Below are 18,852 nucleotides of genomic sequence, written 5' to 3'. Positions count from 1 at the left end.
CTCTGAAAAGCCGAAGGGTTTAACAGAGGGGGTAAGGGCATCGAGGAAAACACTAAAGCAATATGCAAATATGCAATTGTTAGGGAATAAAAGAAAGCCATTTAGCCTGCGCCCCCACCCCCCCTTTGGAGCTATTTTCTACACACACACACACCCCGCCTTCTCGCATTTTTCCTTGCCCCGGTTCTGAAGCCCACACGCCCACGGGAAGCTCACCGCCTGCGCCTCCTACCGTTAGGGGCGCACTTGATAGGCCTCGCCCGTCGCCCCCAGCTTCAAACAGTCCGGAGCCAGCTTCCAGTTTCAGACAGTTTTTGCAAAGCACGCCGAGCCCTGCAAGGAGATTTGGCCCCGCCACCTGCAAAGGTGACGCCGCCCGAGTTGTGCTCGCTGCTCTGTTTCTCCCCGCCTCCCCGGAAGCCTCCCTGGACATCATGAGCTGCAAATTGTCCTCCGTTTTGCCCGGGACGCCCAAATGCTCGTCTGCATCGTTCATCCTTGCAGGGGGCAAACCCCCCGGAAGCGGGATGGACTAAGGAAGCAATACTGACGCAGGGAGACGATTCGCGGATGCTCCAGGGTCCAAAACTTTGGCCTCGCGAAGGGCGGGAGGCCCCTAGGGCCTCTGAAGTAGGTCCCGTCGAAGGCAAACGCCACTGGGTTGCAGGAGGCTCGGGGGGGGGGGGGGCAGGATCGGCGCTCCGATTTGCGCAAGCTCCACCTTCCCGCCAAATCTCGGCTGAAACTTAAAGTTCCCGCGACGGAGCGGGGGGCGTGTTTTGCAGAAGGGGGAGGACGTCCCCTGGAGCGACCCTGGACGGATTCTTGGCGGCCATGCCTGGCGGAGCTCGTGGAGGCGTGTCACTTCCGCCCCTGCTTGCCCGTCCCGCCACGCTGCGCTGACCCTCGAGGATCGCTTCGCCCGCCCTGTCCGCTTTTGCAACGTGGCGCTCTCAGGCGCTCTCCACCCCCAGGCAGTGCCTTCAGCGGCGCCTCCGGCTCCAGCTCCTCCAGGCGGTCCCGCCTCCCCACCCCGGGCCGTCCCCATTAGTGGCTCGGCTGGGTGGGGGGGCTCCCTCGCCTGCTCTCCGCTTCTCCCTCCAGGCATTGGCGAGGCAGCCTGTCAATCCGCTACATACACACAATAATAATAATAATAATAATAATAGGCGGGCAGGCACCTCTCTCTCCCCCAGCGGCGCGCGACGGGGCTGAGGAGGCGCGCGGTGCCACCCTGCAGCCGGAGCGCGATGCTGGCGGACGAGGCGGCGATGCAGGCGGCCGAGGAGGGCCCGAGCGGAGCCAAGATCTGCAAGCAGCAGCGCAGCCCCTACAGCGCCCTCAAGACCTTCCCCGGCAGCCGGAGACCGGCGCTCGGCAGGCGCTACGAGAGACCCACCATGGTGGAGATCCCGCAGGTCAGGGCGGGCGTCGGGCAGCACCAGCAGCAGCAGCATCTCTTCCAGCAGCAGCAGCCGCCAGCTGTCGCCTCGTCCTCCTCGTCCCTGGGCGAGCACCAGCTGCTTTACCCGGCGCACAGCTCCTACCCGGGCGGCAGAGCCTCGCAGGGCCACCCCCCGCCCCGCACTCCGGCTTCGCAGCTGGGACACCAGTCGGCGCCGGCCGCTTCGTCCTCCTCGGTCAGGTATGGCCACGGCCACCAGGGGGCAGCAAGCAGCAGCACCGAGGGAGGCGCCGGGCTGGAGCTGAGCGCAGGTACCCACTGGCGGGCGCAGTTTGGTGGGCTCCAGGAGGAGAAAGTTTAAGTAAAGCCGGGCTAAGCATTTATTTATTTATTTTGCTTGGTATGGAAAGCTGCCACTCCTGGTGGATTTTCAAATACCCAGCGCACACCTGAGCATGTGCAGAGTCTGCAATGGTTGCTTGTATAAGTGCGTTTGCGAAAGTACTCTCGAAAGCCTTGTTTTGTCCACAATCTCCAAAACAGCCTTTGTAAACTAGACCACCCTCATTATCCTGGTTATTTGCAGACTGAGGGATGGGGCTGTGCCGGCGCCGACTGGTGTCCCAGCAGAAGAGCTGCTGAGGGCTAGGTGGAGAGTCTTAGTTCAGGACCCAGCATCTCCAGTTCCAGGAAGGTCCCATCTAGACTTTCGCCCCGCTTATCAGTGGCTTCCAGTCTACAGAGTGGGGCCAGTTCTGTACTGGTGGTAAGTAGACCAAAAAACTTTGAGTATGTTCATGGCGAAGGTGAGCGTGGAAGTGGGCACTTTCTAGGTCATATTTTAGCTCTCTTGAGCAGCGGTTCTCAACCTGTGGGTCGTGACCCCTTTGGGGGTCGAACAACCCTTTCACCGGGGTCGCCTAAGACATTCTCTTGCATCAGTGTTCTCCATGTCTGTAAAATGGATAAATGTTAGCTGTCAGAGGACACCCACAACATGAAAGAACGGTGTTTAGCGGGTCGCCGACATTGTGAAGGTTGAGAACCACTGCCACTCTTTGAGAGAACCTGGCCAGCCTCGGGCATTTGAAGTGGGACCTCCCTGTAGAGAAACTAACCCCTGTGGAACTGTGGCCCTTGGAAGTGGCCTTGTATGGAGACAGCCGTGGACAAGTCAGTAGTGATTTAGCCTGTGGGACGTTTGCCCCATCACTAAAGAAAAAGGGGAGCAGGTGTGTTCTAATCTGGAAAACTGGGTTTGATTCCCCACTCCTCCACATAAGCAGAGGATTCTTGCCTGGTGAACTGGATTTGTTTGCCTGCTCCTCCATATGAAGCCTTCCAAATGCTGGGCGTAATCTCAGAATTAGCCACAGTTCTCTCTGAACTCCCTCGGCCCTTTCTCCCTCACAAGGTGGCTGTTGTAGGGAGAGGGAGGGGAAAGGAATTTATAAGCCGCCTTCAGACTCCTTACAGGAGAGAAAGGCAGGGCATGAATCCTAACCTCTTCTTTTGAAAAAAAACCAGAAATGAAGTTTTACAAATCCGAGAAGTGGACTTGTTTTGGAAGGGAGGCTAAGTCCATTCCAGTGGAACTGATGTGTTTGCTATTGAAGTATAACCTCAGCCAGAGGCGATGAAAATGTTCCCAAGAGAGGTTGGTAAGGAATAAAGGCTCACCTGAAATCTCTCTCTGAAAAGGAAAAAAACTTTTCAAAAAAAGTGCCTTACGCCACTCCATCTCTCTGACGTTTGGAGGAAGCTTTATGAACTGGTATTGTGAGCATACCTCACATTTATACCCTGTCTTACCTTAAGATTTAGGATCCTGTCGAGACAGGAAGTTATCTCTGGGAGTTTTTTCCTTCAAAACAATCTTGTGTAAGAAAGTTTAGACCAGGGGTCTGCAACCTGCGGCTCTCCATATGTTCATGGACTACAATTGGCCATGCTGGCAAGGGCTGACGGGAATTTTAGTCCATGAACATCTGGAGAGCTGTAGGTTGCAGACCCCTGGTTTAGACTAAGAGATGGGGCTGAGGTCACCCAGTGAGTTTGGTGGCTTGCAGAGAGATTAAAATGGGCCTCCATTCAAATCTAACCTTCTAACCACTACACCAACTGTTGGATGTGGGGTGTTCACCTGCTCTGCCTCAGAGCCTAATTTTTAATCCTATGGCACAAATTTGGAGCATTTAGTAGTGAGAAAGAGTGAGTCTCTGAACATGTTTGGAGTCCCTTGCCACTGAATCATTTCAGGAAGGAGTGCCACCACCTCGGAAGTGTTTATAGGATAAATAGAATTGATTCTGGAGTTGAGCAATGGTGGCAGGGTAGGAACAAACTGGAGAATGCAATTCACTGGATATTTGGAGAGGGAGAAAAATTCTCCTCAGAGCGTAGAATGCTTCAGAGACCAGATTTAGGAACGTTCTGTGATGAATGACGCTTGAATGATGAATGATGTTTGAATGACGTTTGAATGATGAATGATGGCCTTCGGACCAAAAATGGCCACTTCCACCATGTAGATGTAACCTTCTAGCTTCTGGATACCAGTCTTGAGGCAACAGGGATATGTGGAGAAAAATTCATCTGTTGCATTAGAACTTTCTGTGAGGATGAGGGGGGTACCAGCATCCAAACTATCAGTGGGCCTGTAAGTCCTCAACTAAGTGTTATGGGAAGTTCTACCAAATGGGATTTGTTCTAGTCTTTGTGTCGGGGAGGGAACAGAAGGGATCTTCCTCAGGTTTGGAAAGAGGATTTCTCAAATGTTTTGAATTTGTGTGATGTGATGTTGCAGTTAGATTGTTGGACTAAGATCTGGGAGATTCCAGTTCAAATCCTCACTCTGCCTTGGATTCTCGCTGGGCAACTGTGGGCCAGTTGGCATTTCTCATCCTCACGGGGCTGTTACAAAAGGAGGAGATAATGATGTAAGATGCTTTGGCTGGAAGGGCGAGATATAAATAAAGTAAATAAGATAAACATTTTTTACCTCTTCAGTTCATTAGCAGCCATTTTTTGCATGGGAAAACCCTTGCACATAGATCTGTGAATTGGGGCTCTAAGGTAATTAAGACAATTCCCATAGAAGTCAGCCACAGCCGCTTAGAAAGGCCATAGAGGGGATGTGAAGGGTCTCATGGTATTGCCAGTATATCCCGTACATCCCCTGACTCGGCATGTTTTTGTGTTTAGCATCAGAGTTTTAGCAGCAGTATTACCGACCCTCTGATAGGTGAAAAAGGGTGTCTGTCCTACTGCTTGAAATGCTGCGCCTTCCCTTCAGATGCCTTGTGTCCGTTCCAAAAGGGCAACTGAGAACTAGTGTGCTGTGTCCTTTATGGGGAAATTTCATAGGATCCCCCAGTTCCTGTGTTGTTAAGGTTTCCTGTACTGCCTCTAAATTGGCTTTTAAGACTGGGAATCTTCTCTCCACGCTGGTATCTGGATTGTTATCTGAAATGATTAGCTTTCTGAAGAGCACAAAACCAACCTTCCAGAGCCTCATAACTTATTTTACATGTAAAATCTAGATTATAGGTCAGAAAATACATAGTTTTTGCATTCTGTATTCTCTATTATGTTTCTCCCCCAAGGAGTTCAAGGTGGTTTGCTCTTAACCACACAACAGTTCTGGAAAGAGATTGACTCTGAAGAGAAAGGGTCTTAAAAACAGACACGTTTTGACCAACTGGCCTTCCTCAGCGGTCAAAAGTGACGCAATAATACAACGTTTAGCTACTAGATTACAAATTACAATTGTGACATTTTTATGACTCAGACCAGTTGTTAGAGAGTTGTTTAAAATTGGCACCCAGGTCTTCCACACAAAATCATGTCCTCTTAAAAAGTATAATGCAGCGTGCCAATTATGCCCATCAGTCACATGAAGTTCTTTTAGTCTGGCGCAAATGAAAGCCAATTCTACGAAACCACTCTTGCTGGCAAATGGAGACAAATTCCACTGACGTTCATACTAGCCGCTGAAGATACTTCTGCTCTCATCTTGATTTAAATTTCCACACAGATCCCAAAACACCCTTCTTTGCCTTGTTCTTTGCCTTTAACTGATGGCCCTTTCTCTTCTGAGTCAATCTCTTTCCAGAACTGTTATGTGTTCAAGACACTTGTTTTCCTGTTTTCTTTTGCAGCTGGATTTTTCAGAAGAGCACCAAATGTGCTCTGTGTGTGCGCGCACGGACGTGCTTTCAAGTCACAGCTGACTTATGGTGACCCTGTAGGGCAGTGGTGGCGAACCTATGGCACTCCAGATGTTCATGGACTACAATTCCCATCAGCCCTGCAGCATGGGCTTGTATTTTAAGCTTGATGGGAATTGTAGATCTGAATAATCTGGAGTGCCACAGGCCCATTTCACCACGGCAATGTATAAGGGTTTTCAAGGCAAGAGACATTCAGAGATGGTTTTCTGTTTCCCAAAATAGCACCACCAATGGGGTAACAGAGCACAGGACACGAATGAGCACCAAGTTGACAAGCCACATTCACAATAAATACCTTTTAAAAATCTTTGGGGTAGGTTTTTTGTTGTAAATTGACATGAAGACCCGATCAAAATATTTTTCTCTTTCTCTCTGAAGGGAGAGAACCTCACGAGAGTCTGAACGCATCTCTGTCTCTCCTTTTCTTTTCTTCTGGGGGCTCGGTGTTATATCTCACGTAGTTCTTGATACACTACCTAAATTTGGCACTGGGAAATGGGAAATTGCATCTTTAAGCAGGCTACAATCAAAAATGAATTACAATAAATCCTACTATCAATTGCATATGGCCATTAATTCTTTAAATGAGGATTCTTATTAACCTAACTGTCAAGCTTTTGGAGCTTGTGCAGATATTTTATCTTCTTCAACTGATAAAAGTGTCAGCTATAAACCACCGTATAAATATTCATAAATCTACACATCTGTGGCAGCCTATCAGCATCATTCTTTTGGACATTAAAAGCATTCTAATTACTTTCTGTCTAGCAGAGCTGAAAGGCTGCCTGTTACAGTATGCGCTTGGCAGGCCTGATTGCCTTTGTTTGCCACCACAAATAACAGCGTCCCCGTTTTGTATACTGAGGGCCCAAGGAAATAGTTTGGGGTTTGGCTGCGTGGGCTGAATGCAGGGAAGCCACCAGCTGCGTCGGGCAGTTTGACTTATCTGCAGATTTTGACGCAGCCCTGTTTATGTATCTGAGGGGTGGAAGTTCTAATAGGTTTGCTGGCATTCCCCCTCCCTTTTGTTTTAGCTAACACAACAGCTCCTTTTAAGGAGAGTTGCATGCATATTACATGGGAAGTAGGCATGGAGAAGTGATGGGAGTGAGACATCTTTTCACCCATCAGCGGTGGAGTAGCTTTCCTGAACTTTGCAATCCCGGTCAAATAGCTGGCAAAACGAGGTTTGCCATCTGGCAATGTAGGCTTTACCTGTTGGAGGTTCTGGAGGAAAAGAATCAGCAAAGTTGTCATGCGGTACAAACATGTCGGTATTGCTCCCTACCACAATGGCTGGCTGATGTGGAGGGGGGGGGGGTCTGTTTCTCGGACCATAGTTCACAGGTGGCTGTACAGAGTTATTGCTTCTCTGGACGCTCTACCGTCCAGGGAGCAGCAGTGGCGAGGGAGGTTAAGAGCTCGCGTATCCAATCTGGAGGAACTGGCTTTGATTCCCAGCTCTGCCGGCCTGAGCTGTGGGAGGGTTATCTGGGGAATTCATTAGCCTTAAAATTCCCACACGCCAGCGCTGGGGTGACCTTGGGCTAGTCACAGCTTCTCTGAGCTCTCTCAGCCCCACCTACCTCACAGGGTGTTTGTTGTGAGGGGGGAAGGGCAAGGAGATTGTAAGCCCCTTTGAGTCTCCTGCAGGAGAGAAAGGGGGGATATAAATCCAAACTACTACTACTACTACTACTACTACTTCTTCTTCTTCTTCTTCTTCTTCTTCTTCTTCTTCTTCTTCTTCTACGTGTGGTGATGGGGACACATTCAAGTCCAAGATTCTCTCATAAAGGATACAATATGAAATTGTGCAAACCATTCTGTTGCCATCCCTCTGTTCTGTCCTGGCCATTTTCTTATGATATACCTGCACCACAGAGTTCGATCGAACCTTTCTTTTCCACAAAGATTCATTTTTGTGGGAGAATCCCTCAACACTGTGCTCCCCCACCCCCCAGGATTCTTTAAGGGAAGCCCCACCATTTAAACTCACATCTTTTCTTCTAAGCGTCTTCAAGTCCTGAAACATTCCTTTAAAAAATATTTTTATTTTGCCAACGTTTACAGAAAAGGAAAAAAAACTATTTAAAAAGTAAGTAAACATAGACAAATGTAACAATAGTACAGAAGAAAATAAAGTGACAGAACTGGAGAAATAGACAAGGAAAAAAGATATTATTAAAAAAGGGGGGGAAGCAGAGGTGGGATCCAGCAAGTTCTCACAGGTTCCTGAGAGTGCAGAGATTACCTAATTATTTGTGTGTATTGCCGAGAGGGGTTACTAATTGGTGATTTTGCCATATGCGATTTTTGCCTTTAGTTACCGCCCTCCTCCTCTCAACAAAGTAGCCAGGCAGAACTTCTTGAAGCAGTCTAGCAGGAGGTGCACTGGTGTGCGTGGCAGCCCGCGCTCATGCCGTGCATCTCGGCCCCCCACCCAAGGATCACGAGCGGCTGCATCCTTGCCACAGCCCCACCCAGGAATGTGGCTGCCCTGAATGCCCAGCCACTTCGGTCGCGTCTCCTGCCCAGCCCCATTGGAGCTACGCCACAGTTTGAATCGCACCACCATGGGAACCTGTTACTAAAATTTTTGGATCCCACCAATGGGGGAAGGCTACTTCTGGAAGCTCACGACTCGCATGGACTTGCTGATCCTTGGTGTTCTCAGAACTAGTGGGCCTGTGTCAAGCCTTTTTAGTCCACCTGTTGAATTTCAGATTCCCGGTGTCTGAAGAGGCGAGAGCTGAGGGAAAAAAACTCGCTCTACAAGTCAGTAAAATTGTTCCTTCGGCAAGAACGGTCAGGAGCACCCAGAGGCTCGACTGGGATGAAGTCCCATTCCGTGTGTACTGTTAAAAAATGTATATATAGTGAGCCAGAGACAGTATCTTTGTTAAAAGAAAGGAAAAGAATCTGTCCGGCTCTAGTGCAAAATATACAAATCTATTTTAATCTATTTTAATGAAAATAATTCAAACATCTACATGCCAGAACAACAACTCTTAATCAACAACATACTATACACAACAACAACAACACCACAATGAACAATATACACACAGAGGATCCCAAATATAATAATATAATATTAAGTCTCTGTAATGGAGTAGGACAGGGGTAGGGGAACCTCATGGCATCGGAGAGAGTCAAGATGCTCTTCTTGCTCTTGCACTGTGGTTCACTTCCAGCCAAGCCACTAGCCACCATTTATCCTTGCCCGCCTCTGCAGGCAAGTAGGCGTTAAAGACCAACTGCCTACATGGCATGGTCGGCTGGTCAGCTGTAGGCTTCCTCTCGCGCCCGTTGGAGCAGGGTGGGCGCATCTTTCCCGGTGGCGAGGGCCGGGCAGCCGCTTCATCCTTGCCTGCCCTGCATCCATGCGCTTCTCAGAATGAGTGGAGTAAAAGGTAAAAAACCCCAATATATATTGTGTTATCTTTATTTTAAATGTCAAAAATTATTTGCGGCTCCAAGTGTTTTCTTTCCCTGTGGAAAACGGGTCCAAATGGCTCTTTGAGTGTTAAAGGTTCCCTACCCCTGGAGTAGGAGATCCACTAATGACGCAGAAGGATACCAATGTCTGATGTCTTTAAAAAGTCAACTTCCATTGTTAGGTTTCTGTCTGTCATTCTGATATGAAGCTCCTCCCTCCCCCTTCATGATACAAACAGCTCTTCTAAACATTTATCCGTATTTTTCTTTGATGCCCTCCGGGGAATTCAGATCATTTGGGCACAGGAGAGAGCATTGTATTGTTTCATTGTCAAAGTATCGGAGCTGTTTTCAGAGGTGGGAATGCCCTTCAGAAGACATTTAACTGTCTGGCAAATAGGATCGGGTACAGAACGTGATGGCTCTGGAGAGTGAAACAAATGTGAGGTACACGGAGGCAAGGCAAGAGCCGAGAGATGTTTCTGAAAGGGCTGGCAAAATGACAGCTCACCAGCTGTCTGCGGAAAGCTTCTTCATGTTGCGGGGGGGGGGGGGGGTGCTACCTGTCAGCGAGGGTGTATAAATGTTCCCGCCTCGGTGTTTGTTTTTCCAGTGAAACGAGAAGGAAGAACGAGCTGTATACAAAATGAGACACATTAACGAGGCTAAGCATTTTTAATCACTTTGGCAAACCGGCTGCTCAATCACCTTCGACAGTGGCCAGGGCCTGAGCATCAGCCCGCAGGGAGAGCGCGCAAAAGAAAGAGATCTGGGTTTTGGGAATTCGCAAGGTGTTGTAAGCCGCAGCCGTCTCTTGCGCTTGCAGAATCTTTTGAAGGTGAAGGAGCAACATCCACTTCGGAGGATACCCTCCCCTCTTTTCCTCCCACGCGCAGCAGGATTGTGACTTCTTGCACTTCCTTGCTGGGCACACCTTTCCCACCTCAGATACCCCCGGGCATGCACACATAGACATAACAGTCGCATCCATCAATTCAGACATGCACATTCATTCAGACATGCATACTTGTGTTATTTGCACTCCGTCTTTCCCTCCGGTGAGGTCCCCAAGGGACCTGTCCTTCTCTTCTTTCTTTTACACAACAACCCTATGAGGTAGGTTAGGCTGAGATAGCGTGACTGGCCCAAGGCCACCCAGCAAGCCTCCCTGGTAGCAGGGGGATTCAAACCCCAGACTGAAGTGGGGCAGGTGCCCCTGATATGTGGATAGAAGGATGCGCATGCAATCTGAAGCCAAATTTACACATTGTCTGGAAGCGCCCTTTGGGCTGATGTGATGACCGGTATGTAGATCCTCCTCTTCTTCCCTGAGCAATGTGGAAGCTTGGGTGCTGTGTGGTTTCCGGGCTGTATGGCTGTGTTCTAGCAGCATTCTCTCCTGACGTTTCGCCTGCATCTGTGGCTGGCATCTTCAGAGGATCATACAGCCCGGAAACCACACAGCACCCAAGTGATTCCGGCCGTGAAAGCCTTCGACAATACAATGTGGAAGCTATCTCCACATGTGGCGCTTGTGCATCTTTCCACGGGAATGTCTTGTGAGGTCACCTGTTGCACGTTCCTCCTGAAGTGTAGGAAACAAGGGAAATGTGACTTTGCTTCCTCTTAATGGACAAGACCATCTTCTCTCTTGGGAAGGGGTAGTTTTTTCATGAGATGAGGTGGACTGTGCCACTTTAGGCTGCAGGTGAGGGGTTGCCTATTAGGAAAAAAAAATCCCACATCTTAGAAAATACTTTTTCCTGCCTGGAAAAGGATAGTGAGTCAGGGAAAGAATTGCAGCCTAGAATAGACGGGCGAAAAATATCCTCCCCCAAATGCACACAGCAAGTCAGCACCATAAATAGACTATCATTTTTTCCCCTGCATGTCAGATCCTCAGTCAAGTGAAACTTTTCTCTTTGGGTCTCCCATGTGCCATTCCACCAAAGAACACAGTGGCTACTTTGTAGATAATTTTGCCATGATAATGCCTTTGAAGTAAAGCAGTGTTTTCAAGGCTTGCCAATGTACACTTTGCTGCAGTTTTTGAACCTCCGCAATTGTTAATGGCCCTGGCAGAGTGGCTCGACACCCCCAAGGAAGCCAAAGTTAGAAGGATTTAAAGGATGCAGAACTCGTATGAAATTACCCACACCTCAGAAGGTTCCATAGGTGGGTGATCTCCATTGCAGTTGATGTTTTATTGAGGCGTAGTTTTTGATTGTCGGAATCAGTTTAACACTCTTGTGATTGTCAGAATCAGTTTAACACTCTTGTTACGCCAGTTCTTTGGGTCATTACCATGAAGGCCTGGGAGAATCTGGCATTCAAAGGGAGATTCCGGGCCCCTTTGATGAGTTTCCAGATTGTATTGTCGAAGGCTTTCCATGGCCGGAACGTTGGATCATTGTTGTTTCGAAGTGGACAGTTCTAGCAGCATTCTCTCCTAAAAAAATAGGAGAGAATGCTGCTAGAACACGGCCATACAGCCCGGAAACCACACAGCACCCAAGTTTCCAGCTTCTTTTTCAAGGAACTATAAGACCCTATCCTTTTACTTATGTTCTCTGTTACTCTGCTCATTGGCTCAGGCAAAAGCAAGCCTGCCTTTAGCCTTCAGATTTTGTGGCTAATGAATGCAAGTATATCTGGCCTGCCAGCATTTTAATTTCTTGCTGTTTTTCATGGACACAGTACCTTACATTTTCTCCTCTCTGTTACCCCATAACTACAAGCAAGCGTGACTAGAAAAGTGGATCACTGTTCAAGCCCTTGACCGAACAAAAGGAATCTCATAGGTCCTGCCTCATCCTTTGGCGTGGGCTTGGCTGATCCTGCAAGTCAGAACCATTATAAATATGTGGATTTAAAAAAAAAGATGGGATAATCTATGTGGCAACAATGGGCACGCATCAAATTAGTAATTTTCTACAGACTTGTAAATATGAATTACACTCATGTCTTGCAATATAAAACCACGATAATTTAGACCAGGGGTCTTCAAACTATAGGGGAGTTCTTCCAGATACCATGGACTACAGATTCCTTATCAGCCCCTGCCAGCATGGCTAAATGGCAGGGCTGATGGGAATTGTAGTTCATGAACATCGGGGGGGGGGGCATAGTTTGAAGACCCCTGATTTAGACAATATATGGTCCTGGGATTCCTTGAATCCCTTCTCTCCCAAGAACCTACTCATTCCTTAATGTCTTTCTTTGAGGCCCTGTTCTGTATCCCTCCATTATTTGGCAAGTGATAAGGTAATCACAACAGGGCCTTTTTCACAGGGATCCCAAGACTTTGGAACTCCCTGTCATAGGGAGTTCTGCTGTGCCTCCTCTCACCTGACTTGCTAGCACCCGAAACAGGCCAAAATGGTTTTGGATCTTCCTGATTTCACATAATTTTGTACCAGCGATGTTAAAGATAATTTCTGCAGTTGTTGGTTGACCTTTTCCTCTGTAGAATTGATTCTTGTTTTTACTGGGATTTGTAATATACATTCTCTGTTATTTATTAGCTTCCTTGTTCATTGGTTTGTCTGAATGGCAGGATAGAAACATTGTAAATAATTACACTTCTGGTCTCCATTCAAATGTTGTCTCTGGCGGGGAGGGTAATAGGGAAAGGATTCAAACAGAAAATTGCTTCTGAACGTCGTGGTTCCTCCTGATTAAAATGCACACAGTAAATATAGCTTCAGGTCTAGAATCTGATTATAGGATTAATGCGATTGAAAAACTGTCATGCATTTGAATCACAAAGTTCCAATCGATACTTCCCTTTGATATTTTTTCAAAAGAGAAGCGGAGTGAGTGAATAATGAGGGAAGGCAACCTTTATACTGAAGGCTCCCCATCTGTTTTAAATTTCATGATTCTTTTATGGTTTAATCCGAACGTTAGCAGCCTCGCTTGCTCATTTTGTCTGTGTGTGTTTCTGTTTTTCTAACACTGGGGCTCTCATGGATGCTGGCTTCTGTGTAATGTGTTAAAGACTAGGGTATAAATCTGTCTAATCTAATTTTGTGGGCATGACTGACCCGGCTGCACAAGCAGGCACTTACTGGGGGAGGCAAGATTTACAAGGGTGCGGGTGAAGTTGTGTGCAATGAGAGAGAGAGAGAGATGCCCTCATCTCAGAGGAAGCAGGGCCTCAGCTCCAGCATCGTGTGCCCTGGCCCTCTCTACATGTTGTTGCTCCCACCCACTCCAGTAGGGACTGAGCTTCAAACATTTGCTGGGCGGAGGGCATTCCTCTTTGCAGATGCTCCTAGATCTAAAATCCAAAAAGCAATTGTGTTTGGGCAGAAGGATGAATTAGCAGACCCATAGAGCAGAGGCAGAGACTTTTCAAAAAGAGCAGTCTTGAATGAAGCATTGAGGACCCTCCAGTGGAAGCAGAGGGCACTATTTGACGATGCTCAAGGAGGCCATACTACAGTGTCCCATCATAGTCCCCCCCCCTCTTTAAAATTCTTTGCAGCTGCTCTTGAACGGGCTATTCTCCATCTGGATTCTCCTTAAAGTGGCACAATCCAAAGGGGGCCCCTATAATCTTGGGCAACACCCCTATCAATGATGGACTAATACCCATAGAATACTGCGCAAGGGTTAGGAAAGTCAATCTACAGTGCAATCATAAGTGTAGTTACACCCTTCTAAGCCCATTAAAGTCAATGGATTTAGAAGGGTGGACTCTGCTTAGAACTTTATTGTTAGAGCAGCAGCAGCAAAAACTTGGAAACCTCAGTCTAAAGGTCAATCGAGACTTTGCAAAATTTATAACACTTCCGAAGACATTTTTCTAAACAAAAAACACTCTGGAGGTGTGGAATGGCAGATGAAAAAGGACACGGGAAGCCCAATCCACAGTCCTCGATGGCTGGGGACATTACCGCTGTGGCACCAGGCTGTTATTGCCAGAGGGCTTTCCAACAGTGCAGGGAGAAAGAGAAAGCCAAACAAATAAATAAACCCACCACCGGAAAATCCTCCATAGGGCTTAATGGACTTATGCCGCCCAAAAGGATTACATAAGACCAGGACCTGGATCACGGTGTAACTAGCTGCAAGCCTGGATTGAAGTCGACTAATGTCGGCTCCATTCCTGGAATGCCCTGGCCAGGACCTGTCCCTCCCCATACCAGTGTCTGATTGGGATGCCAGCGCAGTTCTGCAGCGGCCTAGACTTTTGGGTTTTGCCACTGCAGAGTTGAGGGGTGTCTGGCTGCTGGTGCATTTGCCCCTTCCACGGGCAGGATGTCCCTTGCGCTGGTGAAGGGGGCAAATATGTCAGTGTGCCCCTCTGGAACTCCCTAAGGCTTTTGCTCCCCCCTCTCTGGATGGGGTTCTTAATCTTTTCTTTCTTGATTGCTATTTCAAAATTAGTACCCCTCCCGGAGGCCACAGTACCCCTCCCTGAGCCCTTCGGGGGAGGGCGGTATATAAATGTAATAAATAAATAAATAAATAAAAACATCACTAATGCCTTCACTAACTCTATTCTCACGCAATACTCCTTTCTTCCCAAATTTAAAAAAAAGTTAGAACATTACACATTAAATGCATGCCATATCTTCTTTGGCTCAGGGGCCAAAACATGATGTTATGGGGTTCCACGTGTCAGTCCAGGGAACTTCAGGACCACGGAGAGCTCTCAGAGGCAATGGAAAGTCCCTCCATCCAGGACCAAAATCCCTGATAGATACAGACCAGAATGCCTGAAAATTTCCCTAAACCTTCAAAGCTGTTGCAGACCTGCCTGCCTGAGTTATTTTTATATTCTGTAATCCGCCTGGAGTGTCCGTGAGAACGGTGGGCTAAGAAAGGAAGCAAACTTGTGAATGGAGAAAGGAAGATAAATTTGTGAATGAAGAAAGAATGGCACCTAGCCATTCCTTGTCATCTCCATGGTAAAAACTCCGTGGAACATGGTGGAAAACCAGCTAAGTGTTACACCAAAAGGACTGTGAAGGATTGAGTCTTTAGCCTTTTAAAAAACCTCCAAGCTCATTTCTCCATGCTGATCCTGGTGCCTTCAGAACAGGTAGTAGTAAGTAGTCATTTTTAAAACGCTGTAGGCCAGAGGTCAAGAAAAGGAAAAACTTATCTTGGAAGGCTGTTTGATGGACACCCACCCTCTCCCTTAACTCCATTTCAGCTAAATTTAGAGAAAATCCCTTAAAACTATTGTATGGATGGTACTTTACACCAGCAGAACTTAAGAATATCCATTAAAAATCTTTGCAGTATTGGAGATGCTATAATAACATAGGTGTGTACTTCAATACATGATAAAGCTGCAAAAGAAATATTTTGAAAGTTGACGTATGATAAGATTAACAACATTTTGAAGTAAATATCATACCCTTTGGGGGAGGGCGGTATAAAAGTGGAATGAATAAATAAATAAATAAATAAAATAAAATGACACATAGATAATTATTATTATTTTTAATAGCAACAAGATGCATTGTTTGTCAGCGCTAGAAATTCATAACACAAATTACAATTGGCATTTTGGCAGGAGTGTCTGTAGAATATAGCTCTGTTGGAACAAATAATACATCTAGTTAGAGTTTTAAAAAACCAAGTGAGCCTCGATACTCTTTATGCAGTTTGGAATACATTTATGTCTTTTATTCCAGCCAACACTCCACAGCTCTTCATCCTCTCTTTAATACTAGGAACTTATAAGATGTGATTTAGTAAATAATGCAGATATAGGCAATAAAGCTGCAAAAATGTGCATAACAATTACAAAACAATATTCATAACAATAATAGTAAACATTTTTTCTTTTTTCTGAATTTCCTGTTTTGTATTTGCATCTGTTTTTTCTCTTTGTTATGTTTTGTCAATATATGTTTATGTGTACTTGTTATATGATTGAGTGATGAACTACTACCTCTATCTCCCCAGTAGGCACCCAAACCAGCATATAGCTTTGTTCTCTCTCCTCTGTGTTATCCTGAGAATAACCATCTCAGCGAGCTTCCATTGCAGAGGGCGGATCCAAACCCGGATCTCCCAGATCCAAGTCTGATGCAGGTGGGCTGAGATCCAAAAACAGTTAAAATCCCACTCTTACTTTGGACAACCTAAAGATACGCATCCTGTCTATGTGCTAACTCTGTTTTAAGCATTTCCAGTTTTACGGTCTCCAGTTTCTACCTTAGCACAGGTGCATTTGAGGAAAGCTTCCTGTGCCAGAGTTATGGTAATGCAAGAAATGCAGATTTTTTTTCTGCTCTTCAGAAGGGCCTGTCATAAGGAGGCTACATTTGTCAGCATTTTGGATCTGGTCTGAATAAACTCGATGACTAAATTAAGTTTGGACCCTGGGTCATTTCAGGGCATCAGTTTTACAACATCAGTCATCTTCATGGCACCCTGGCGGGCAGAGGACCTTGCCTGGGGTTACTGTGATGCCTCTCTTCTTCTGTTGCAGAGAGCCGTATGATTCTGGACGCCTTTGCCCAGCAGTGCAGCCGTGTCCTCAGTCTCCTGAACTGTGGTGGGAAGTTCCTGGACAACAGTCGGTCTCAGTCGTTGATTTCCTGCATCAAGCAGGAGGGGGCCAGCTTCAGCGAACGACCGGAGCAGTGTCAGCTTGGGAAAATGGCCCACAGTCAGACCTCAGACAACTTAGACCTAGAGTTGCAGTATCTCCACAAGAAACAGCAGACCAATGCGTTTCTGAGGGTCTTCACCGATTCTCTTCAAAACTATTTGCTTTCAGGCAGCTTTCCCTCTCAGAACTCTTCCTCAGTGAGTGATTTTGGCCATCTGGTGGACGTGGATCCACTTTCTACCTCTCCGGTGCACACTTTAGGGGGATGGACGTCTCCAGCAACCTCAGAGTCCCATGGTCACCCATCGTCTTCTACTCTTCCAGAGGAAGAGGAGGAGGAGGAGGAAGGCTACTGTCCTCGTTGCCAAGAACTGGAGCAGGAGGTAATTTCATTGCAACAAGAGAATGAGGAACTTCGAAGGAACTTGGAGAGCATACCAGGTAATCTATTTTCGTCATCATTACCATTTGAGATACATTAGCCGTTAGCCCTGATGACTAACCTATAAGTCACATTATCATCAGTGGGATATATATCTGGCATTTGCTGCAGCAGACAGACATACGGACACTGCTGCCCTTCAGAAGTCCGTAGGACACAAAGAGTTAAATGAGCTTATTTTCTTTCACCAGAGAAACCTGGGAACTGTGAGGGAGGCAAGAAGCTCTAGCAGAGCAGCCGGCATCTTCACACTCAAAACTTTGGGGAATGTAAAATGCAAACAGGGACATAGAGCTGTGGTTTATGATGTAAGTGGCCCAGTCTCCCATGCCAGCTTGTAGAGCTCCTAGGGGATGGGACGGTATAAAAGTTTAAACAATAAATAAATAAATAAATAAATATGAAGGAAACACAATCGTAGCACTGTTCACAAGTTACAGTAAATGCCTGTACAATCCATGTACATAGTACTTTTGATTTTTTGTTTGTGCACGTGTTGATTAACTCTAAGGTTACATTCAACGTATGTACAGCTTGTAGAGATACCTCACTTACTGCCCCTGATACGAAGGAAACACAATCGTAGCACTGTTCACAAGTTACAGTAAATGCCTGTACAATCCATGTACATAGTACTTTTGATTTTTTGTTTGTGCACGTGTTGATTAACTCTAAGGTTACATTCAACGTATGTACAGCTTGTAGAGATACCTCACTTACTGCCCCTGATACGAAGGAAACACAATCGTAGCACTGTTCACAAGTTACAGTAAATGCCTGTACAATCCATGTACATAGTACTTTTGATTTTTTGTTTGTGCACGTGTTGATTAACTCTAAGGTTACATTCAACGTATGTACAGCCCAGCGTCGAATTTAAACCCCACATTTATCCAGGTAGTGATCCGTACAGACAGATACATGCCCGAAGATTCTGTGTGTACTTGCATGCACTGAAACATGTTTAGAGGGCAACAGATTACAACAGATAGCTGCAGGCTGGTGTCAATATATTCCAGAAAGTATGCTGGAGGAGTTCTCATAGGGATAGTGTTTCTTCCGCCTTGAGCTTAGCACCGCAGCGCCCTTATGTTGCAAAACAGCACAGCAGAGACAGCAGGTCTCCAACTGGTAACTTGCTGGCCGCTGGAGATTCAATTATGCATCTTCTGAAAGGCCAAGGGAAGTTTGCAGGAGAGAATTGGTTTTCACGAGACCTGGAGCGGCTCCGTCAGCTGGCCTGGTTGGGCCTCTCTGTGCAAAGGGAACTGGAGACCAATCCTTTTTGCTGGCGAGTGGGAAAGAAGTAACTGTAATATATTAACAGGGAATTGGGTATTAAAAATTGCAAATGCCTTAGCAGACCAGGTGCTCAGGAGCAGCAGCAGCAGAAGGCCATTGCTTTCACATCCTGCACGTGAGCTCCCAAAGGCACCTGGTGGGCCACTGCGAGTAGAAGAGTGCTGGACTAGATGGACTCTGGTCTGATCCAGCAGGCTAGTTCTCATGTTCTTAAAAATGTTTTTGTAGCTCAGAATTTTTTCATTTCTCAGAACTAGCTCTAATTAAGGAAGAGATCTGCATTTGCTGTATCAGAGACTGAAAAAGGATTTGCATGGGCAGTTGCTTCCCTTCTCTCTCCCCCACAGACATACAGGCTTTGAAACCAAGTGGTATAGCATCTCTTTAACCCTCCGATCCTTCCATCCTCCTTCCTGTTGAGCCATTTGGCTTCTTCCTGTTCTGCCCCCAA

The 18,852-nt window shown here is 46.7% G+C and overlaps 1 protein-coding gene across 2 annotated transcripts in view; it reads left to right on the top strand.

The window, feature by feature from the left end:
* Positions 1-1,250: 1,250 nt before the first annotated feature.
* The window catches only part of BEND4 (BEN domain containing 4), a 33,922-nt gene continuing 16,320 nt past the window's right edge, over positions 1,251-18,852 (top strand). For both annotated transcript variants that reach the window (XM_048508937.1, XM_048508938.1), the window contains exons 1-2: positions 1,251-1,716; positions 16,535-17,098. In XM_048508937.1, coding sequence (XP_048364894.1) covers positions 1,251-1,716; positions 16,535-17,098 — 1,030 coding nt within the window. The remainder of the gene's footprint in view (positions 1,717-16,534; positions 17,099-18,852) is intronic.

The sequence above is a fragment of the Sphaerodactylus townsendi genome, linkage group LG10 (assembly GCF_021028975.2).
Source record: "Sphaerodactylus townsendi isolate TG3544 linkage group LG10, MPM_Stown_v2.3, whole genome shotgun sequence".
In the NCBI taxonomy this organism is placed as follows: Eukaryota; Metazoa; Chordata; class Lepidosauria; order Squamata; family Sphaerodactylidae; genus Sphaerodactylus; species Sphaerodactylus townsendi.
This window is presented reverse-complemented; position numbering and strand designations above follow the sequence as displayed.